Raw genomic sequence first — 24,953 nt, forward strand, 5'->3', positions numbered from 1 at the left:
CCCATTCTTTATACCGGTCGGTAACGAGGAGGATTGGCGGTTGTTACCAATGGATCGTTGTGATCGTCTGAGCACAGTGCTCCGTTGCGGTAGCTACTCGATAATACGTAAAGAACAACCACGTACACCGTCAATTAATCGTGCTCGTGTGGCTACGCCCCGAGCATTCGACGCCCCGTGCCACGACTCTCTCGTATTCTTCACGCGACACGATCACCTCGAGCTCTGACTCACTGCTTAACGACTGTTTAATCGTCTTCGCGAGGAAGATCTCGGGCCTGTACGACGCTCCTTCCCTTGTGATCAATGGCTCGGATTGAAAGGCGACACCGTACGGCTGCGAAGGGGCCCTTCTCCGGTCATTGTCTGCGTGGAAATCGTCGACATAGAAACTATATAGGCACGTAGGGGAGCATTAACTTCGATCCTGTGATCGGATACAGGCATATATTCGCGCGGTTAATACTGAATTGTTTGAAGAATATAGCAACGTTGTAATGCAGCATGTTGTAGATACATCTGCCTGATTTATTAGATATTGTTTCGTCGAATGATCACTCATTGGAATATTCATCGCCATGTCGATCAACGATGATGGATACTTGGTGAGTTTAGGCCCTAAAGTTTGGAGTCTTGACTTTTGACTTTTGAGGATCCTAGGATCTTCTTGGAAGATATTTGGGGAATCTTCTATGTGCTCGAAGGTCCTGGGATCGATTTTTGGGTTTCATGAATTCTTTGGGAATCCCAGGATCTTCTTAGGAGATCGTGAGGATCCCTAATGTTTCCGTCGGAAGTTTTTTGGAATCTTTAGAGATATGAATGGGACTTATGAGTCCCATAGGTGGTCCTTACAGAACCTAAGATCTCTTTCAAACCTTTTGGGAACCGTAGGACCTATACAAGTCATAACATTTTGTAAGCATATCCTATAAAAGAATATAGTTAGAATACTGGCCACAAGAATTTAATTGACCACATATAAAATATGAAAAGGAAACCCTTCTAATTTCGAATTAAATGATATTATTTCCTTTCAATACAAGCGTTCTCTTGATTCACGACAATTTAATCAATCCTCCAATAGGGATGTCTCACTCTGTACTTTCCACGGGATGACTGTAGCAGACTGAAAGGGGACACTGTGAACCGCTGTGGGGAATCCCCCGGCCAAGGAAAATTTCCCGTATAAAACGTAGATATATAAGTTTTATAGGTTCACAGACACGCATTAAGTTCGACTCTTACGAGAAGATTTGAGATACGTGCGTGGGTTTGGTTTGTACGCAACGATTCCGAGAAACATCGTCTCCAAACAAGGGAAAGTATTAGACGCAGGGGGACGTGCGTAGGGTTAAATGTCTACGTGACCGGATTAGACGATCGATTCCCCGTGGGTCAAGTTCGTTGTTCTGCGAGGGCGAATCGCGCTACGCTGAGGAGACCCTTGATTGGTTTCCTTCTCGTGTTTGTCGGTATCGTATTATGAAATCTTACCTCCGTGCATCTTCAAGAAGCGAGGGAAAGGGTAAAGTAGGCTTTTCGTGTTGCGTTCCCCATTTTTTACTTTTTAATTTTTACGGTAAATGTACCTACACTGCTCGAAACAATTAGAGGATTGTATGTTGCAGCTATTGTACCTATCAATCATTTGTGCGATAATTTTCAGGAAAAATAAAATTAAGTATTACTATCGTGCGGAAAGAGGACAATTTATCAAACTATAGTATTTATTTCACTTCTTTCGTTTGATTGACGCATCACTACCGTCCATAGTAACGTTTATCGAATTGTTTCGAGTAGCGGGTATTTAAAAAACTTTTATTGTTAAAGCGTATTATATTTTATTTAATAAATTTGTGTAGTTGATAGCAGTGGGCGGAATGTCTACTGTCAGGACTTTATTATTTTTCACCTCTTATGATTTTAATAATAGCGGTCGTATTTAAGTTGGTATTGTGAATTTATTTACAAATGATAAAATATTGTAGCAAATGATGGGAATTATCGTCAATTACAGTAATTGTTCAACAGTAGCTACTGTTACGACTCCTCGTTTATTCATGATTAATTTGTTTCACATTAACTACACCGCAACAGTAAATTAGTAGTAATCAACACAATAAATCATTACTTAATTTGATCGTTTAGGAATGACCTTTACTTCAGCATACGATTCTAAAAGAATCGACAAACTTCGAAAAACTGATGTCGTTCAATTCGATCTCTCACAGCCTCACACAACAAAATCATCACACAAAGTTTTAAAAATGTATGAAAATTCAACGTCTTCCACCTATTTAATCGAAAAAATTAAATGCTACTCGACCTTACATATGCTGTTCAAATGGCTCATCATCGGCCGTAATGTCACGATTGATGCTCCCGCCTCTTTCCCATATTCGTGCCGCGTGTAAGCACGCACGATAGTCACCGTTTACATAAAGAGTGATAAACTGTTGACATTCGCCTACTAACGCGGGATGAGTACGCGGCCAGCAAATAATTACCACATCCTGCGGCCGTCAGGGTACCCGAGGGCCTTGAGAACCGCGGTCGTTTTAAGCTATTAAGAAAGCTTCTTTTTACGCTCCATTCTCCTCTGAGGAGATCCCTGCGCGAATGTGTTCCTTTTCGTCACTTATTATACCCTTTTTACTGTTAATATCCTCCACTGTACACTGGTCTCTTGTTTTTCGGAGGAGAAATAACCATCTAACAGAAAAGAAAGATTTTCATGCAAATTCGGCGATTCTTGCAGACGATATGTTGCATAAGGGAGATGAAATTGGAATTACATGAAGTTCATTTTAAATTACAGGTAACACAGTTTTGCTCTAATACATGATGACATCGCATTGTCCCTCCCAAATCGTGTTCTATTTTCTTCATACGATTTGGTGCAACTTTTTCTGATGTCTATTGTGGTAAAGAATTGTGTAGAATAGTGTAATTTGATTAGTTTTTGGAGCCTAACCCAGACCTTGTTTTACATTTTCGTATGTTTTGAAGCCTAAACGATTTTTGCAACACGAAGTCGTATATCACGGAAATGTTTGGGACACCAACGATCATGCTATATGGGAGCTATCTGTACTCGATAGCTGTCATATCATCGAAATAAACCTACGTCGTATGTTTAAATCACAGATTCTTACCCAAAATACCGTCCAGTGTACACAAAACCCCGTTTTAATTACCATTGTTCCCAGAATTGAATCTGAGTCACTAAGCAATCACGTTAAAAACTCTCTGTTTGTCGAGATCGTCATCGTCTCGAGACCTTCGCTGTGTTTTCTTTCTGTATCCCACCACGTAAGGTGAATCTCGGAAGAAGAAAACTGTTTTCGAGGTGACTATTTGTTAGCTCTTCCACGGAATTTATCTTTGGACGATGAATAATTGAAAGCCCGAGCCTATGCAACCGGAGCGCGACGAAATCTGAGAGGAGACAATTTACAATTAGTGACAGGACCAAGTGTATTATACGATATACATCGGAAAGTTAAAAATATCAAAGCACACGAGTTAAAATTATCAGAACTCTTCCGGCTGGCTTTCAAGAAGTGATTGAGGAAGATTATGTAGACGCATATTGTACGTTCTTATGGCTGAGTCGCCGGCGATCCTCAGAGATGAATAGAGTTATCGAATTGTGGGTAACTATGGACCCAGCAATCCATTTTGATCATACTTTGAGGATTACCGAGCTGGTGTGAATCGACGCAGCGTTCACTTCAATTACTTTTCATACGGCCAATTTTAAAGTGTTCTTATTTTTGAAGATATGTCCATAAAGAGGACAAATAGCGCTACATCCACATTTTTAAATAATTAATTCACATTAAAAATATCAATATTTTCCAAAATGGAGGCTCTTCGAACTTCGAATTTTAAACTAAATTTATAATTATTAAAACATTATAGAAGTCACCTTAACAGCTCAAAGATATGTAACCCCTTAATGATATCAAATGATTAGCTTAATCCCTACGATCAGCGAGGGGTTAAACCTGGTCCGATGACTAGAGCCAACGTTCCTGGAGTTGGAACCAGGGACAGAGTATGTGTTCCTAGGGAGAGGTTGCAGCACCAGGCTTGCGTCTAAATCAGTCTGCTATAGACTTCATAAAAATCGTAGCCGGGCAAGTCCTCTCTCTTTCTCCTCGTGGTGTTCCATCCATCGGCCGTCTAACGTATCCCGTGTGTTATCTTCCCGTTTGGCAGTCGGCCAACTTCAATGTCGTCCCTTTTGCTGTTTCGGACCGCGCCGCGGGCCGTTGTGTATCCCTTGCAGCCGCGCGGTTATTTTCGCGGTGTCGGACCGGCTGCAATCATGGATTATTTCGAATCGTTCATCGTTCCCGGACGAAATTGCGCAATCCTGAGCCGAGAGCGATGCGCGGTTCTCGTAAAACACTGGCGCAATTCATTAGCCCTGAGGAAACTGGGGGAGAAAAAACGAGAGGCCTGGAAACCCTGTGTCGCAACGGTTGAAATACGACGCCGTGAGAACTGAACCATTAATCATCAGATAGAGCGATATCTGGAGGATTAGACGTTATCGTTTAGACGAATTATAGCGATTGTCGGACTGTTCCTGCTTCCGTTTTGGGGGTGGACACAGCCTATTTTTGTTTATAGTTTAAAACATTTAACTAAAAATGTTAAACTCAAACGTTTAACAACTAAGTTTGTTTTATATTCTTCTACTCAGAATATGGAATTTGGTTACATGGACTTTCGGAAAATTAGTTGTTTATAGCGTATTGATTATTATAACATGCAGTACACTATCGCTTATTGGAAGTACAGTAAATCGTCGATGAGTGTTCGAAGGCTCCTCGGCACTGAGCGTTCGGACGTCATATTTACCACTAGGGGGACGCGTTCCGTGGAGTGATAGTCAAGAGTGTAGCATTTAGTGGCGGAGATTATGTCTGAACACTCAGTGCAGAGGAGCTTTCGAACACTCATCGATGGTTGACTGTATTAAGACATCTGGTCTTTATGACGATTTTACTTTCAACAAGAGAAGCTCCACCTAACCGGGATGCATCTTCTACAGTGAAATTTTTCAAATTATTCACAGGATTGTTTCTATACACAGCAGAAATCCTTCTTCGAGCCTGAGTGTAATTTTTGCCCATTTGAAAGTAACAAAGCATTAGGTGCTGGAAATGCACTTTCTAGTCTTTGATTTTCAAATCAATCGATCACCAGTTTAATTATCTCAAAGTTTACGATTTTCGTTTTAATCTGAAAAGAAATGATCAGAGAACACAATGATGTATAATGTATCGTGACTTTAATAAGTAAAACTGGTAACTACATTTGACGGAATTTTAGAGGGGAGCAATAAAACAGTTTACAATTAATTGAACTTATGGAACTAAAGCAAACTATTGGGTTCGACCCAATAAAATGGAAACTCTGGTCCCTCTTCTAGTTCACTTCGCGCGAGAAATTCTTCAATAGACGTCTTCAGCCTAGAAACGAGCTAGTAACGCGAGTGGAAAGTGTGTCAGCAGCTGCAGCGGGAAATTCTCGTAGATATTTTAGAACGAATTCGGGAGTCGCGCTTTGCCACGAACGTAAAATTTCTTTGATCACCACGGAAACTCACGACGGACAGCCTAGTAAAGCAAATTCCATTGACGAAAGTAAATGTTCGCGAAAATAGAATGCCCAATGAATTCTGTTTAACGGCCACCGTAAAGTTCGCGATGTTTCCCCATAAAACAACACGGACGGTCGGGTCGAAACTGCTCGTAACCACCGTAACCCGAAGAACTAGTCTCTCCCGCCGTTATGTAATTAGAATCTTCATCAGGTACGATTAATTTATTAGGTTACCGTATCGGTTCTTACCGATTCTCGACGCGGAGCTCCCGCACGAACGCAACCCCGATGGGAATAAAGGATATGTAAAAACAGATACCGTTCGCTTAGATTAATTCCACCGACGTTTAATTTTATTAACGCCTTTTAGTACAGGGTACTTGCCACGATTAACACGGAAGAGAATCGGTACTGGAGATAACTGCAGAAATATCAATTCTCCATGGAACGCATAATTAAGTCTTTCATCTGTGAAAGTGTATGACTCTACGTAAATAGAAAAAGTTAAGCAATCGAGAAGTACTGAAATTTGAAAGAATTCAAAAAATGGAGTTTGTTACTTTGGTCTTTGAACATTTCAGGTAAATTGGGTGTCTACTTCGATCTTTTGTTAAATAACGTTATGTAAACGTAATTGAGTTTATGTAATTTTTATATTTAGAAAAACATTATCTGGTGGTCATATTTCACTGGACCCAGACATAAGCCCATAGCACTCAAAATGGTTAATATTCAGTAATATAAATTTTTTTAGAATTGATGGAATACATAAATCGGTGTACTGCGTCAAGTCTATTATTGAACGCTTTGTCATCGAAAAACTGAGTCGAATGTTTAAATAATAACGATTGGGTCATCTGTGGGTGATAAAACTGGTAGGTGGGTGTGAATATGATTTAGTATTTTTGGAAAGTTTCTTTCGTAATGGCGGGCTTGAAAAGGAGCGGATTGGTTGGTCGACACGGTTTATTAAATGCACTTCCAATTTCCTGCGCGTTAAATGAGTCCCAGTCGGCCCATTATCTCTGTTATAGATGGTCTTTCTGTTCCTTCGATCGTAATGTGGAGCAATCGACACCTGAAAGGTGAAACCGCGACTGGAATCTCGTTCCAAAGTGTCCACGGTATAAATAGTTGAGACAAAATAAGATATTCGAGTGTACACGGTCTATCCGTAAAGTTTTCGTATTGAAGAAATTTTTAAAACTGATTTTAGATTCTCATTTCATTGTCTTCGATTCTAATTTGGGTAACAGAAATCACTTCGATGTAGCTGAAGTAGACGAATACGGTGGATAATCAAATTTTGAGATACCTTTGGAAACCAAAAATAATTTAAATATAAACTCGCAACTCGTGAAACCAAAAAATTCGATCGTTGTCCTTTCCATCATCTTCAAGAATTACCAGAGCTATTTCCAGAGTTTCTATAATTATTGTAAACAGTATACTCTGTAGAAGAAAACTATTTTGAACATTGGACGATGAAGAGCATCGTCATTTTACGGAAAACCTGTTTCAGTTTCAGTTTGGAGACTTTCGAGACAGAAAAAAGTAAAACTCCAATTATTCACTGTTCCTATTCAGTTCATACCAATTAGTATGATTTCTTCAACGTTTACTAAAAGGTGGATCATTTTATCCGTCCATTTTCCCTCTAAAAGTAAGCCTCTGCAAAACGAATAAATTGTAAAGAGACGTTATATAAGCATAATATATGTGTCTCTGGAACACATGTTCAAGGTCTTTACAGATTTCACTCGAAGAAACTGATTGAAGATCTCAGCTGCGCGCAGAAACGTTTCAAAATCTCATGCGTCGGCCTTATATGGCGAGGAGTCGAATGAATTTTCGTCGCGGGTGACGAAACTCCGTTTAAACATCATTGTCCTCGATATTTACCATTTCGTAAAGCAGGCCGGACGATATCGCGTGACCTCACGATTTCCATTCGGCTGCTTTTTAGGGCATTTCACGTGTATGTCGCTGGGGGTCAATCCGGCCAACGGCGCGCCCCGCTTGAACATGTTCCTACTGCCAGACTGAATCCATAAAAATTCTCCCGGTGTCAGAAGCTTCTTTCTTTTTTTAATGGAATATAAACTATGGACCGAAATTTTTCATGATATTCTGACTGTCTAACCGGATTGAATTTCGTAAAACGCGGTGTTATAATCATCTATGACGACACCTGCTGTGGACGCAATTTTATCGAATAACACATAGTGGAAAGTAGCTGTATTTAAACGTGTCATCCTGACCTTTAAATAGTGAGATTGAATAATTGTTTGCCAAGTCAAGAGGAAGTATTGTGTAATTGTGAATATTGGTATTTCCACGTTTAATCAATTGAAAATAGTATAGCACTTTATTACATTTTTATTCGTTATTCGGAACTTTTTATCTGGATAATCAATTTAACCTGTCTCTGTGTAACGAGCATATTTTTATGAAAAAGGATCATATATAGATTTATATATATTTTATTTAATGTAGATGTTGTTTTTGATTAACAATAATAGAAAAAACGAGCATGGACCGTGTAAACACTCAACATATAGAATTCTAAATCATCGCTAAGTCTCGTCATCCCATACCAATATTATGCTTGACCATACCTCACATGATCATTTGTATAGTAAATCTTATTTTCGCTCAGCCCAAAAAAAGAGTTGATACAACTATGCATGACTTGCCTGTGGGTCAAGTCACTTAATACAAATACTATACTTGACCATGCTTCACAGAATCATTTCTATAGTAAGTCTTCTTTTCTATCTGCTCAAACATGCAGTGTGATGCAACTATGCCTGACCTATGACATTTATACAGAACAGGCAAAATTTCTATTTCTCCTACGAACCAAATACAAAAGTATTTTTCGATGCATGCTCTTTTGACCTGTCTTATGCACAAACGGACCTTCGTTACCACCCACATTATGCGAACGCAGCAGAGAAAGATAAGTGGAGAGTATGGTGCACGTCCATGTTTCGCATTCCGCGGACGACGATCGCGTACACGCTCCCACCTCTTTTCGTGGTATTTCACGCGGCACTCACCAGCGCGACGAGAGATGTTTACGGACGCACACACGTGTTCGGCTGCCGCAACCGCCGCTGTTGTACGTGAAACCGTGGGGGCCCCCGTCTCGGAATAAGAGTGCGTGCCTCCCAGCAATAATAACCATTAAGGCGTGAGGGAATGCGGGGGCTGACGTCACCCATTCAACATTCGTGATCCATCCGAACACTCTGTCAACCTCAGCCTTCGAAGGATAAATTCTGAATGTTAATATCCGCGCGCGAGGTTTCCGTTCGTTTCCTAATAGACGGGGAGTCGCTTTTGCTGCTGGATGGTCGTCGAACGAATCCCTCGATCACGCATTCATGGTGATAAGTTTGATAATTAACGACTATTTACGCCAGTCGGACCATTCTGGTTGGGGTATCGATGATCTGTCGCTTTGGAGGATCGTAATTTTCAAGTGATGATGTCTGTTAATGCGTTATGGGGAGAATGTCCTCGAAGGATTCGAGAGAAGTTCGAGAAATAGCAGAGATAAGTGTGTAGGATTTTTGAAGAATTTGCGAGTTCAGAGAAATGTGCCGGTTATTAGAGTCGAAAGGATCTTTTAACAGGTTTGATAGTGTTACTGGGGTAATTTAAGGCGATTAGGATTAATCGTTGCTGTAGGATCGTTTATCTCTAACCCGAGAATCATGTATCTGCGTATTTCGTAGGTTGCAGTTGTGACGCGATTTTACCAGTTTGTCTTTTGCTTACACCATTTTAGCCTTTGCATTCATTTTAGCACACCAATGGAGCGTCTGTATGCTGGCAGAAAACCGAATTTATAGCGAGTGATTGGTGGTTCTGGAGGAGGAATAATACAAAGACTGAATTTAATAGAAATATCTGATCATTGATTAGTATACTGAATAAGTAAACTCATCATATTTGAGATAGGTCGAGAAAATTTTGTTCCTTATTTTAGAGAGAGAATTTTGTGACATCGGCCATTTTATTCGAAGACCCCGTAATACAGAGAAGCTAACAGGAGATCTGATCGTTGTAATGGAAATTAATGACCGATTTCTATTAATGTGCCGTGTATATCAATAACTACCACAGGAAATGCTGCGACTTTCCCCCTACGTTGCAACGGATACCCTCGAGGGAGCGAACGTTTGTCGAAGCAAACAGACTTTGTCCGTAGGGGAGGAAGACACGATCGATAAGAGAAACGCTCGAGATTGTTAAGCTACGTCTTTCTGTTTCCCCCTTTAGAAGATTCTATTTCTCAGAATAAACTGATTCCATGCCTACGAATTGCTTGTCAAAATGTTATTTTCGAAATATTATTTTCGAGAACGTATTCATGAAACGGCAAAAAACTAAACTATACGATACAATGTCATATTGAATCCTCAGGCTCATAATATGAGTTATAAATGCAAAGTAAGTTAATGATTCAAAATGGAATCCTACAGCCAGAAAAGTGTTAATATATCTTTTAAACCAAAAGTCCTGAAAATTTTAAAATTTAACAATCTTATATACAGAAAATACTAACGAAATTCGCCATTAATTTTTGGTGACACCGACACCATCTTAACGAACCGCAGAAAATATGCGAGTCACGTTCGGACAATTCCCCTGGTATCGTTTGAATTCGACAGGAGTAAAAGTTTCGTTGTACCGCGAACAATTTAGCGACCCGTTCATTAAGCTCGAGCGCTATAAAACCTCATTTGTCGACTAACAAGCGAGTCTTCCACGATGCACATTTTACGAGACACTCGTCCGCGAAGGTCTCCGTGGGTTAATTGAATCATACATGACGGCAGACCATTCCATGGCGATAAATCCTAGGGAATTTAAAGCGTGATCATTCGACGAATCGAAATTTACATTTAAATAAGACCGAAGAAAATCGCATGGTTACTGGCATACGCTTCAACGACCAGAGCTTTTGATATTTTCAGTGTCATGGCCATAGTTTTAATTTAACGCTAACTGCATTTGTCTATTACAGTGGACGCCTACTTTATCACTTTAGTGACAATGTCTGGAACATTTCTTGACGATCGACTATAATACACGCACGTAATCGGACATCTTAGCGGTGAAAGGGTTAAAAGACTCAGAAGGCGGTTTTCTCTTCGTAGAAACGGCACTCGCAAAATGGCGGCGGTATATACTGGATTAAACGGTTTGTTTCCATGAAAAATGTAACGGAGCGGTTTTTGCAATAGTCATCGCGCGTGTGTAACCGCTGAACCGAGAGATATCATCGGATGAGACGGTAGGTAAACGGAAACCGGTGGAGCAGTTCTGATGAAAATTCTTGGAACCTCGGGGAAATTATTGTCGACGAACCACGAGAAACAAGTGCGTAATGTGATTCCATCGGTTTGTCAAGCCTCGCGATTGTTAGTCGACACTTTACAAGGCGATTGGAATGTTCATTACACGGATAAATCTTAATTGCTTGTTCCTCATAGATGGTACTGGCAGTCATTCTTGATTGCGATCTCGGAACGAAAGGTTACATTACATTGTTTGTTCTAATGATTCCTTGTTAGATGCTATTGATTATTACGCGCGAAACGATGGCTTTGATTGATTTTATTCAACCGTTCCCTTCAATCGCTTAACGTGGTTGTGGAATCGCGTTTTCTTCCAATATAAATGCACCACACTCCTCAACAACAAACATTAAATCAACTTTTCACAAACCATTTTTGAAACAGCCTGTGAAAGTTTCATTAATTCCCATTACTTTGTCCGAACATCATTCGATCCTATCCCTCTACAAACCTCTTCAAACACCCTTCAATATCTTCTTCCTCATACCTTTAAAATCATCTCCCATGCAAACCTTGGATCCATTCCCTCCAACCCCATAACATGGAACCAGAATCGCGTTTCCCTGCAGTATAAATCGTCGGCATCCCCAAGGTAATTGCACCCTTTGGCGGTAGCCTGACATTTCGCCGTCCGCCATCGACCGCCTCCACTTGATCCCCTGGTTAATTTACAGTCTCACGCCCCTTTAGTTTGACGCACAGGAAGGGGTTGCGGTTCCATCAGCCGCGAAACGGTGCTCGCACGTCTTTATCCATCGATCACGATCGGCCACGTAAGGACCACGTCGATTGGATGACGTGCACCCACACCGTTCGAATATTTTATTTTTTACTATTGCATCAGCAATCAAAAATAGATCCTTTAGGATGATGCGATGACGTAGGGCCCAGTTATTACATAGAGTCCTTCATGTAGCATTGACGAGGGCCAGGGCCGACGAAGAAAATTCATGAAAAAAGAGGAGGAGGCAGGGATAAATTAAAAAATCAAATATCAATAGCCTAATTCCCATCAATCAAACCGCGTAGCTACCGTGGGAGCTCAACCGGCAGACTCGCACTCTGATTGGTCAGGGTTTTACGTTAATATCTCGTTAATAAAGCCTCAGATAACATTTTTGTTAAGGAAAAATTTATATCAAATCGCCACACGAGTCTCCCATTTCAGGGACCTGCAACATATTTGTTACGCCTTATATATTTAAGACGAACAAAAAAAATGGTAAAATGCCAAAATTTCCAAAGGTGGAATTTCCACACACAATTAAAATCCCAAGTGTGAAATACTCCACACACCCCACACAATCAGCGCCTTGATAAGGGCACTACCAGCGAAGGGATCTCTAATCCCTCATTCGAGTTCGATTGGCCAATGTCTTTTTTAGTCTTCGGTAGTTCCTGTTACTGTAGAAGTGGTTATGAATCGCGAGCATGAACCAGAGGTGGGGTACTCTTTTTTTTGGGCATAGCGGCCAGGATGACATCACCAGCCGGTAACGCGTGCGCCTAATGCAAAACGGTTTTGCGGTTTTCAAGCACGTCCGTTATTCTTTCGTGTACGTTGGCGCGCCGTCTGAATCCCCAATGCAGACACCCCGCGACCGCGAACCACGGCGAAGGGATACGAACACGAAGGATGAGAGTCACACGAGATTTTGTTTTTTCTTCTTCTCTCTTTTCTCTTTTCCGTTTCGCAAGACCTCCCCGATCGAAGAACGCGAAGTTTTCTTTGCGTCCCCGCGAGCACCTTTATTGCATTTACTCGGATGCCTGGTTTATGATGCATTGCGTATTGCCGCGAGTCTCCTTCCCCATTCACCTTGAACGCCGGATGTATAGATCGGCTTTCAGATGCCCCCTCGCCCGCCCGACCGCCCCCTTCCCCTTTGTCCAGCGAAATGGGACTGTTGGGAGATGAGAAATCGGTAGATTTAATGCGCTCGTAACTTTAGATGCCTCTGAAGGAGGCTCCTCGAGAGTGTTCATCGGTAAGGATCGGTTTGGTAAATTCGTTTTAAATGCCTCTACGGTTGTAGGAACGCAATATGTAATGACACTAGGCACGCTGCTGTTCGAGCGTTGCGCGTTAGTTGGGAACTGTGCTCTTGGGTCGTTTGGGTTGAACCTGTTTTATTTGAACATCTGTTTGGAATCAAGAGTGGTCCAAAAGGACGTTACCGAGTTAAAAACATTTATGGAATTTTTTTTTCGTGGGTAACGTGTACAGTTAGTTAGGAGGGAATAATATCAACACTGTTGGGTAGTTGTTACTAGGCTGGTGGATCTTTATGCAGAATGTCATTTTATGAGGTAGTTTGTGAAGACGGGAGTAACAGACAGTCTTTTCTTATTTCAGAGATTTTAGAGGAATAAATATAAAATAAAAAGTTTACTAAACTCGATCGAAGTTTCTGTATGCTATAAATGCATAAAATATGCTGTCCAGGTATTACTGTTGGGAATTTAGGATGTAAATCCTGTCCTTTGGAAGACTTGCTACAAACAAAGAAACATAACTGATTCTCTCGAAAAATCTATTATGCCTACAAAATTCTAGTTCATTATAATTTATTAAATAAATTTTATATATCATTTCATTAAATATAAGTAAATAAAGTATAAGTAAATTTAAAAAAAAAATGGGGTTAATTTAGCTCTGAAATATAAATGTTCTGTAAGTTGACACCATTGTTTTTCGATTAGCCAATTCTTCCAAAGACCAAAGAACTTTACTTTCTCGGTACACGTTTAATAAAACATCTATTCCTCGTACCTGTAGTCTGGTTGACAAAAACTTCCGACGTACAGATATTATACACATGAGGTATATTTCTTCATTAGTGAAAGAGGTAGGAATTCTCTTTGGCGCACCTAACAGACACTCGAAATCAATTCGAAGTCATCGGGCCGGACAACGTGCCCGTAATTCCGCGAAGCATTACGTTCAATTTCCGCGGTCGAAGCCGTGAAGCAAGCATCCCAGGGAAACTCAATTTCAATTCGACACGCGAGCACGACGGAACAGAACCCCGTGAACGTCCATGGTGGGCGTAAATTGAGCAACGGGACATCGTGGCGTCTTTCTAGGTCGTTGCTAAGGGAGGCCCTCGTGGCACGACCATCCGATCGGTAGGGGTTGCAAGCTAAGTAGAAAACAGAACTACCGGCACGCGGTGGTCAGCCATTAACCTAGATTCATGGGTCATTCTCGGTTTAATCATACCTCTTATTCGACTGAGTGCTAATGCTCCTACCCGATCCGAGCAGCGAGTAAATATTTTCACTCCTCTCGAAAAAGTCTTAATGACGGTCAAAATATTCCAACGTGAAGTAAAATACAGTGAATTTCGATCTCTCCACGGTGCGTCCAAGGTGAAATGAAGCTCTTGAGGCGGAGTAAATTTTCATTTTTCAAATTGCGTCAAAGTTAAAGAGGGTCGAGGAATAAATTTCGTTGCTATCAATACTGAATTTCTTTTTCTACAAATTTGGTCCCTTTAATTCTTTATGTAACAGAATGAAAGATCTAGGATGAAGTCTCTATGGGTTTTTGAACAGTTTCTGAAATATATAAGTTTGATCACCCATTATAAAATCACAATGTATCTTGATATCTTTGTAAGTAAAATATACCTAGGGTTTCATACCCTATATTAGAACCTGTAGCGCTTAATTCAATTCAAATGTACTGTAAAATGCGACCCCCTACTTCAGAATAACCTTGTATCTCCACAGTAAGGGGATAGTATTAAGACAACTAGTATAAGTATTAGGACGAAGAATATTATATATGTTGGGCAACATTTATTACTTGATAGCAGCATAAACATTGTCCATCAAGCTTCGATATCCCCTAAACAATATCTATTTCAAAGTTTTAGAAATTTTGTAGTGCTTTCTAACATTTACAGCATATTCTACAAGTGTCCTAATACAAAATACACCAAATGTTCGACTTATTTATTTATTTCATTTAAAAACCACCCTGTATCACGATCTTTTTCCAAGTAAAATACACCGAAAGTTCAACTCCCCACTGCAGAACCGCCCTGTACATACCTCGACATCCTTCCAACGTACCGCGCAGAAAGTAATCCCGTTAACGGACGAATGTTATCGGCATAAAATAAAGGGTTGAGGGTCACCGTTTCAAAGCGAACGAGTAATTCAGTCCAGCTTTTAAATTTGCCTTATCAGAAGCTCGTTCTAAATCTGAAAATCCTTTCGTATCCGACCGAACCGGATCCCCACCCTTCTGACCAGTATAAATTCACAAGGGGGTTGTAATAAAGGATACTCCAGATTTCGAGCGTCGACAACGTTTCTCTCTCTCTTTCTCGCGTAACCTGCGATAATCCAATCTGGGTCGAATCGTGCCACCACCTGACCAAATGGGGTGCGTACCAGTGCACTTTCGAAAAATAGCGTGTGTCGTAGAATTGTAGGGCTCGTTTCACAATGGGGGGAAAGGTTAAATTAATCCGAAATCGACCGTATCTTAACCAGAGTCCATAATGAAATCAGAATGTCGGGACGAGCGTGGCAAGAGGGAGCGCGGGGCGCCCCGGTGACAAGTGGGTTGTCCGAGGGCGACCGGAACGATCCATATTTTTTCGCTAATAAGGGCGCGGCTGCTGGTTAAAATCGAACGGCGATATATAATCGGCTGGACACGACGGAGGTCGACGCGCCTGAAAATGGGGTAAACTGGGCGTAGACACGCGGCCCGAAGGGTGTGGACCTCTTATTTCGTTCGTTCTACCGTTTCGCCCCCGCGCGCATTCTTCCTTTGTTCCACGTTGCTCGACTGGCGCACGCGGGAAAAGCATTGTTGAATAGGCCGGTATGGGAGCCGTCGCGTATTATTAGAAAACGATGTGCTTACATACGCTGCCCTGAAATTAAGCGCACGTCGTGTACTAGAAATCTAATTTCAACTACGGTTGCACCCCTCTTTTCGAGGATCATTTCGGATCGCTTGTAGTAAGGAGTACCAATGTCGAGGAGTTGAGAGGATGTGTGGATACCAGTTGAATCGCGAACAAACACTGTTTTTGAGGTGGAATAAGATTTCAGATAAGCGAATAATTAAGTTGTAACCGATGGATTGTTTAATCACACGAAAACTTGACAAATAACGATTAAAAGGAGAGAAACCATATTCAGAGAAAATACTGTTGTATTCCAGGTAATGGAATGTGTACAAAACTTTTAAAATAAAATTTTAACAAGAAGTTTTTATTCGTAACGGAGATCTAAACGGCAGAGTGACTGAATAAGAATTAAGATAGTTCAATCCTACGAGCAATCGTAACGGATATTTATCCAACGGGCAGTTATCGTGGCGTTTACTGTATCAGCTCTCCCAACAGAAAGAAACTATGTAATTATTTCCGGACTATCCAATCCCAACATTCTTAATCCTCGAATGGTAAGGTGGGTCGGATCCGACCTGACCTCCTTTTTGCTATTTTCAGACCGGTAGAAATATAGTTATTATCTTGAACTTGTATTTTCGCCTATTTGTATAATAAGGAATAATAAATTGAGTTATGTAACATGCAATAATATAAGTATGAACTGTTTACCAAGTAATAAATAATATTTTAAAACGATAACGATAAAAAAATAATAAAGAAGTAAAATGGGGCACAGTACAAGAAGAACTATAACTTGTGCCGGATTCAACCCGGACCTTACCATTAGAGGGTCAATACTTTACCTGAAACAAACTTCAATTTATAATTACCCCAGAACTACTTTCTTATTATTAGTTCCACAGAAACTCAAGGAATTCTATACTTGTCGCGAATATACATTTAATCCCAAATTTAATGCCAGTGAAATAGCGTTTGACTTCGACTCGCAAGAAACCGAATCGTATTCACGGTTATTGAATCCCATATTGAAATCGTCACCACGAGTCTGATTCTCGATGTGAATAGGCAAAGGGTTAATTGAATCCTCTTTAATGATCCTCCTATATCGCGGATTAGCCGTGTATATTCGATCGACAGAAATTCCACACTTTCTCGGTTTCTCTGCTAATGAACCGTGCGAAAGTCAGGGCCTGACGTCGGGACACCGGTGAATTCGAGTTCTGCGGAAAGTGAACGCCGCGCGCACGGGTTCAATGAAACGCGTGACCACCGATAGAGAATCGTGTTTTCTCCCGTGTTACGGTCGCTAATTAACGCGCAACGTGGTCCTTTTGTTTCAGCCTGGTGTAAACCGGCTAAGAGCGCCGAGGGCGAGGATTACAACGACGACGACCCGCCCGTGGACTACAACGACGGCGATACGGTCGACGACGACGACGATCCCGGGACCAGCGAGGAACCGCCTCAAATCGTCTCCAAAGCGGAGATCATACGCGCGAGGAATGGGAGCACGATTTGGCTGCATTGTCTAGTGAAAAATACGGGTGAGTGTAACGTCCATTTGAAACCTCTCTTCCAGATTCCCTAACAAAAAAAACGTATTACCGTATTTACAGTAAAATTTGGATTAGTACATGAAAATTGGGACTGGAGCCCAAGCGATTCTGAATATAGAATCAACGCGGAAAATTTTGAAAATTTTTTATTTTCTTTTTTTTTTTTCATAAAACTCCCACTATAGTATTTGTGGGGGTTTTCTGAGTAAAATTATACCAAACACGATATAATTTGGATTACATTTACTTATTGATCATTTGTAGCACTTAATCAATATTGATAGGTAAATGTAATCCAAATTATATCGTGTTTGGTCTTGTTTTAACTACGTCACCTTCATGTGACATCTACCTGGTCATCTACAAGAAAACTAATTACAACGGATTATGTCCCCTTTAAAATCATTCACTTCTTTTCTAAACTATTTTTTCATACAATGGATAGTTTTCCAGTAGTTTGCATGTTTTGCTGATAACCGGGCACCTTGTATATACAATGTATATGTATGCAATCATAGTGTATTTTTTTTATTTTAGTATGATTTTGCATAAAAGCCTTAATATCTCAGAATGCTACTGTTGTGGCATAACTCCCTTTTGCTCAGTTAGATGATTAGTAGTGTGGGCGGTCTTGGTTGCGAAAACTAAGCGAAAGAAACAAAAGACATGCTGTGGGTGTGATGAATTGACACGTTTACAATATCAACACAATATTAACACATGTTTTCATACATGATATTCTTAGAAATTATATGTTATAGCGATGCGCATAGCGGCTGCATTAAATTATCCTCAATAATCTCCTAATTGCTTCGAGTAGTGTATTAGGTTTCTGGGAAATAAATCAGCAAATATGAGAATATTCTATTGTTCCTCTACAACGTTAGAAGTGGGAAAATAAGTATTATTAGATTGTTACATAATGAGTGTCATTTTCCAATTCGTTTCATTTCAGTCATCTTAAAATTGTTAAGCATGGGATCGAGAGGCTTGGAACTCGTTTGGGAATAGTGTATCGATTCGGATGATGCTTATTTCGATTAAAAATATTTGTTTCAAAATAAGTCATATTAATTCAAATACTACCATTTAAAAATGACATTTATTATTCTACAACATAATAGATTCTAATAGTATATTAGTTCAACCAGTAAATAATTCGCTATTATTTTCACAAAATTGAAAACAGTTTGAATTCGTAATCTCTTCCCGCTGCTTTCATTTTCAAAAATGACGGACGATATTGGAGGACGAGAATGAGTATTACTGAGAAAACACAGGCCTACAATTGTCGTAAAAATAAGTACCGCATTTGACAAGTAATAGTGTATTGCTCATGGTACATCTAGTATATTAGTGTAGATACTGTATTTGTTTTTATGTAATTGGAGATATTTTTCTCAAAGCGGTAGTTAAAATAATGCACGAAACTTTTTAAAAATAACCTGAAATAGGTGCTTGTTGATTAGATTAAACGCTCACGGCCGAATACTAATGGATGTTAGGTGGGTGGGAAATAAATGACCCATCACTATTCATATCTTTGGTGTTATATTTCTGTGTATCTACTTTCCACAGATGGTTCGAAATGTTCTGTATTATTGTATAGAATAGAATCACTAATACTGAAAATTTTACATGTTTTACGATTATTGCAAATATAACATCTTTAAACGGCCATTTATTTTCTACCAATACGTCTATTCACTTCTACCAATTGTCTACCAATTGTCCTGCATTTTTCTTCTTTCTAATTTGTTGACAAACAGCATCGACTTTGTTTTCGTGATTATAAATAATCTATAGAGTAAGGCTATTTCTTCTCTACAATTTTTACAAACTAACATACTATCTGATCGTACATCAAATAATATTGTTTCTCTTTTCATTTTAAATAAGAGAAGTAGTCATTTTCTTAAAGAAAGATTAAAGGATATTCACATGGTCAATTAACCATTTACAGGTCAAAATCTCATTTAAATAAATAAAAAAAAAATATTCTCAAAATTTTCGTAAGGTTCAAACGTAATTATAGGTATTAACTTGATTAAATTAGACCTAATCAGAATATATTCTGAAAAATGCGATCATCATGTTTATGGTGTTTCAGACAATCTCGCGGTCACGTGGAAACGAAACGATGAAAATTTATACTACGACTCGATCGCAATGACGCAAGACAAGAACAGGATTGTTCGACTGCCAAACAATACCCTGGTGATCCACAACGTAACGGTCAACGACACTTCCGACGATTACGAGTGCAGTATCCTACAGAATCCGCCCATCACGATTAAACACAAGGTTGTGGTCGACACTTACAACCCCCCAATCCGCGTGATCCCCGGTAAGAGGGTGGAAGTCAACGCTGGCGAGACCCTGAACATCGGCTGCGAAACGACGATACGTCCAGCACCGGAAATAAAATGGTACCACGAGGTAAAGTAACGTTATCATTCCCCGTTGAAATACATTTTTGCGGCTCAAACAAGTATATACAGATAAAATTTCTAAAACGTAATGATTCCATCTTTGCACCTCCTCGAACCTAGCGCATATGTACAATAATTTTAACGTTTATTTACGACTTTTCGTACGAAATATGGTTTGTGTTAACAAAATATGGTTTTTGCTATGTATCTAAACAAAAAGTCAATAACTATGAATATCTGAGAATTACCAGTAGACACACATAACGCCAATCCAGAGTCGCGTAACTCTGGATGACGGCGATGACTGGGTAATTTTGACCCGATTTTTCAAAAACTTCATCCAACTCGAACAACTTCCGATAACTAATTGCTTATATTAATTCAAATGAAAAGAAAACCACTTCACGAAGAAATTCGTTCAGAAATGCATTTAGGAGAAACGACAATGAACTGGGTCGAAACGGACCCACGACTTGGAAACTAGTCATAGTCAGGGCTCGTCTAATCGCGGCCAATCAAACTTGTCAGATAAAAACGGTACTCAAGAAGATATAAATTGATTTTTATTCTTTCCCAATTTGCAGACCGTACGAATCCGTAACGACGAAACGCCCAGCAGCCACCTGACGATCCATAACGTGACCAGGCACGACAGCGGTCATTACCATTGTCTGGCGGAGGACGGCTCGCAGAAACCACCTTTGGAGGTGATCGCGGTCGTCGTCAATTGTAAGTGCACGAAAAACCAGTCCTAGATACAGACTCCTCTCGATTATTGTCTGGCTTGTTCTACGCGATTATTGTCCAAGCGTCTGGATGGGACATTTCTCCCTATAAGATTATTGTCCCGGCGTGGACCCGAGTTCGGGACAATAATCGAGAGGACTCTGTACATAAAATTGCGGTGTGGTCCCCCCGCCGTTCTATATTTAAACCGTTCCGTACGTGTAAATCAAATCTCGACGCGTATTTGTTTTCGTAGATGCTCCTGAAATAGAAGCGAAGAAGGAATCGGTGCACACCGGGCTCGGAGTCGAGTCGGAATTGACCTGTATCGTTCACGCGCACCCTGCTGCGCGGGTGCGCTGGTACAGAGACGGGAAGGAGGTCGTGCCGGAGACCGGAAGGATAGAGGTGAAGTCGGAAAGACCGCGATACACCCTGAAAATCATGCACACGAAGCAGAAGGATCTTGGAAAGTACACGTGCGTCGCCGAGAACAGAATGAAACGGTCCGAGAAAGATCTCTCCCTTACCGGTAAATTTTTAATAAATGCTCTTTCTCTATTTTTAGTTGTAGTTCTTGGATCACTTAGTAGGCTCACAGAGAGGTAAATTTTCGGTTAAATGAAATTTCGAAAGAACCCATGCATGGAAAGTAAATTCTCAAAAGATGCTCGATGAGATTTGTCGGATTAAATTGGGACCAAACACGATATCTGACTTAGATGATTTGTAATTTATCAGAAACGTTAATGAAAGAAAATTAATTAATATGAAGTAAGTAAACAAGATACAACCCTACGGGTCGTTTCCGTCTTGGTCCCCCTTACTTAGTTCACAACATTTATGCAACTTCCCGTTTGTACTGTTTTGTTTCACGGAAAGCAGATTTATAACAGAATGTATATTACCAATTGTACAATCTATTAATCAAAAATTTAAATGAAAACTTCACTCATCTTCCTCGAAAATGTATGATGAGATGAAGGCGACACGGTTCTAAGGAGATTCACAAAACATTACTCACTTTCGTTTTATTTTATCCAAAAATGCAAAATAAAACTGGTCAATTACATAAATGTTGCAATCGAAATGGTTATTCTTCAGGTGCTCCATCACAAGCAGTGATCTTCGGCAGTGAGGTAACCAAGACTGATAGAGGTTTAATGCTAAAATGGCGGCTGCAGAGCTACTCGCCAATCACCGAATACAAGGTAATTGAAATTGTGTTCATATGGACGTGTTCAACGAAAGCGTATCAACACCTGTTACATATCGAATACTTACAGCTGGAGTACCGTCCTACAGGAGCTACCGAATGGATCACTCTGAAGCCGCCAGTAACGAACGGCAAGGGCAATCAGTTTATAGTGAAACACGAGATCGAAGGACTTCAGCCGGAATCGTACGAAGCGATTCTCTTGGCTAGAAACGAATTCGGATGGTCTCAACCCTCGAAGCCGTACACATTTACGACAGGTATGAAAATAGCTATTGCAAACTCTTGATGTACCAACGTATTTTTCGATTACCTGTTTTTCCAGTCAGCCAAACCTGCAAAGCCAAATTTTGTCCAATGCCTGTTATAAAGTTATGGCTACAAGTTTGATGCAAGATTTGCTATAAACAACTTGCCCGCAAATTGGCAGCAACATAGGCAGCAACACCAGAGGGCAAAACCGAGACAAGGTTTGCGCAAGCCAATTTGCTGCATATGTTGCTGCCAACGTGTGGAAGTTGTTTATAGCAAATTTTGCATCGAACTTGTAGCTATAACTTTATAACAGGCATTGGACAAAATTCGGCTTTGCAGGTTTGGCCGACTGGCTGGTTATCAGGATTAACAACCCAGAGATAAAGACAAATCAACTAGTTCAATGGTACATTTAATATTATTACTCGCGTAGGACCGATTAAGTAATTCCGTGTTTTTTCCATTGTTTTACAGAATATATTGTCGAAGAAGCTGAAAACGGTGAGTATCTATTACAGAGTAACCAATTTTATGTTTAAAAAGGTATATTGTATCAAATAATTATATTTTCAGTTAAAGGACCATCAGCTGATGTATCTGGAGCCACGTTAACCATGGCAACATTATTCCTAGTCGTCTCGTCCTGTGCCTTTACAAGTCTGTAATTAACTGAACTTCTTAAACTATGTAGGTACGTATCCGTCTTTTTTACGATCAATGTATAACTTTTACCCTATTAAGCAAAGGACTTTTAAATTTGTATGCTCCGACAATTTGTCTGTAATAAAATGAATAGCAATAATGTGTTAGAGTCAAATGAGGAAAACGTGTCTCCTATATTATTAATATCAAAGAGGAAATAATATTATATATATGACTAACATTTGTTGTAGTACATTGAAAAGTTGCTAAAGTTCTAATATGAAATCCACCACCAAGTATTTATGTCATATAGTAACAATTGACACAATGACTTTTCATACACAGGTAATTTGCTGCAGCCAAAGCGAACACCAGCGGATGCAATGGTGGGTTTAGTGAAGAAAGAATGTCTAGGAGAACCGTGCATCAATAGTGTATTATATTTAAAACGAAATAATTAATTAGGCGTATTTTAGACACGTAACATTCAAAATATTCCTAACGAAGTTAGTGTTCATGTTTATTGTTCGAGCGAGTTCCAACAAATGATACAAACGAGAAAATTACGGTATCACGTGTTCCTCGAATAATAAGCATTAACACACTTTGATTTTTATATTCTTTTTAAAAGAAATTTTACTAAGTAGAAGGAAACCGTCTCACAAGTTCGAAATTAATCCGAAGAGCATTCTTAGCAGAGAACATCTGAATGCAAAGTGTCCTAGGTAATTCTCCTGGATATTCTGTTATGTATTACAAAAGAAAGAAAAAGAAAGAGAAGAGCATTTTAATTGTGCCCTGAATCGGGAGTAACTATAAGGGATAGTGTACTTTAAATAAGATTACTAGATCCGTGTTCTATGATGTTGCTTAGTGCCATGTACGCTGGTTTTTATTCTCTCATGAACGTGTACAAAAAAAAAAGAAAACTACGGCACTGATAAATTGTCCTCTGTGAGCGAGCGGACACATAGGTACCTAATGTGTAATAGCAAAGAAGTAATGTTACTAAAGTACACCGTTATAATTTACGTAGCGAGTCGATGAGAATTCGTGGATTGAAAGCACATATAGAAACGAATGTTGTAAGAATTGATACATACGGGGACGAAATCAATTAACCTATAAAGATTAAGAACTATCCACATTGCTCTGCTTGAACCTCATCTTGTGTATAAAAGTGAGAATCGCTTATAATGTGATCCACAAAGAGGGAAGTGGTCTTGAAATAGCAATTGATTTCGATGGGAACATTAGCTGTTTCTCTTCCAGAGATGGGCAAGATTTTATTCAAATAATAGGTAGAAAGTGTTAATCACCTATAAAATATCTTCGAACAAAAAAAAAACAACAGGTAGAAATGTGGTAGAAAACATAATTCTGAGTATTAGAAATCCAGCAGACATATCTTTATAAATGTTTTCTTTCAAAGGTATACTGAACACTGACTCACACTTCACTCACCATATGATTGACATATCTTTTGATCTAAACCTAAAAATGAATATTTTGTTATAACCTGTTTAATGAATTACATTTGAGACAGGTACATGAGGTTTCAAAATAAGGATTGTGACAACTGTTGTTTTATAAAGTCTTCATGTTGTTAAAAAGAGAATTCTTATCATATAGAAATTTCTTGAAAATCAAACGAGCAGTCAAAGTATAAAAAAAATTCTATTTAGTTTTATGTGCTATCGGATCCAAGTTAGTGTCCTCTCCTTCGAAGCCAACCTCGATGAAGGTTCGATTCAAACATTTATTCAACCGATTAATTTTCGTATAATTAGGATTTTTACTCTAATTCGAATAATATCAGATACAAAATGCATCCCTCAGTTGTTTATGATTTTTTTCTTCAGATAAGAATTTTGACCATCTCTGGTTTTCTCCTTCTGTATGTGCTTTCGATTCGAAGGACTATTAACATTTTCATTTGTCTTTAGCGTACAATGCGATGAGTGGATGCGATTGTTTGTTGAGAATGCGAGAGTGAGTGTGATGTATCGTTTTCCAAAATAGCTTGGTAGCTTTAGTACCGATACACGTCGTTCTAATGAGTTATGATGATCGTTACAATCAATAGAATTAACAATCAGTTGTACAAAAAAAAAAACAAGAAAAAGAAACCATCCTTTTCGAGAAATGGTGCAGGTCCTGTGAACGCTAATTGTAGAAATTTTCAATCATGCTTACTACGATGTTCTGTACACGATACCATTTCTTTTGTATAGCCCTCGTTGCATTTATTC

General features: G+C 39.5%; 1 protein-coding gene across 1 annotated transcript in view; it reads left to right on the top strand.

The window, feature by feature from the left end:
- Positions 1-23,164, top strand: part of LOC107185801 (opioid-binding protein/cell adhesion molecule homolog) — a 92,427-nt gene extending 69,263 nt beyond the window's left edge. The window contains exons 2-10 of the mRNA XM_015573563.1: positions 17,215-17,418; positions 19,541-19,869; positions 20,447-20,591; positions 20,845-21,120; positions 21,693-21,799; positions 21,875-22,064; positions 22,534-22,560; positions 22,633-22,750; positions 23,047-23,164. Of these exons, the coding sequence (XP_015429049.1) occupies positions 17,215-17,418; positions 19,541-19,869; positions 20,447-20,591; positions 20,845-21,120; positions 21,693-21,799; positions 21,875-22,064; positions 22,534-22,560; positions 22,633-22,724 (1,370 nt within the window). The 3' untranslated portion in view covers positions 22,725-22,750; positions 23,047-23,164. The remainder of the gene's footprint in view (positions 1-17,214; positions 17,419-19,540; positions 19,870-20,446; positions 20,592-20,844; positions 21,121-21,692; positions 21,800-21,874; positions 22,065-22,533; positions 22,561-22,632; positions 22,751-23,046) is intronic.
- Positions 23,165-24,953: the final 1,789 nt, after the last annotated feature.

The sequence above is a fragment of the Dufourea novaeangliae genome, unplaced genomic scaffold, assembly GCF_001272555.1.
Source record: "Dufourea novaeangliae isolate 0120121106 unplaced genomic scaffold, ASM127255v1 scaffold56, whole genome shotgun sequence".
NCBI lineage: Eukaryota > Metazoa > Arthropoda > Insecta > Hymenoptera > Halictidae > Dufourea > Dufourea novaeangliae.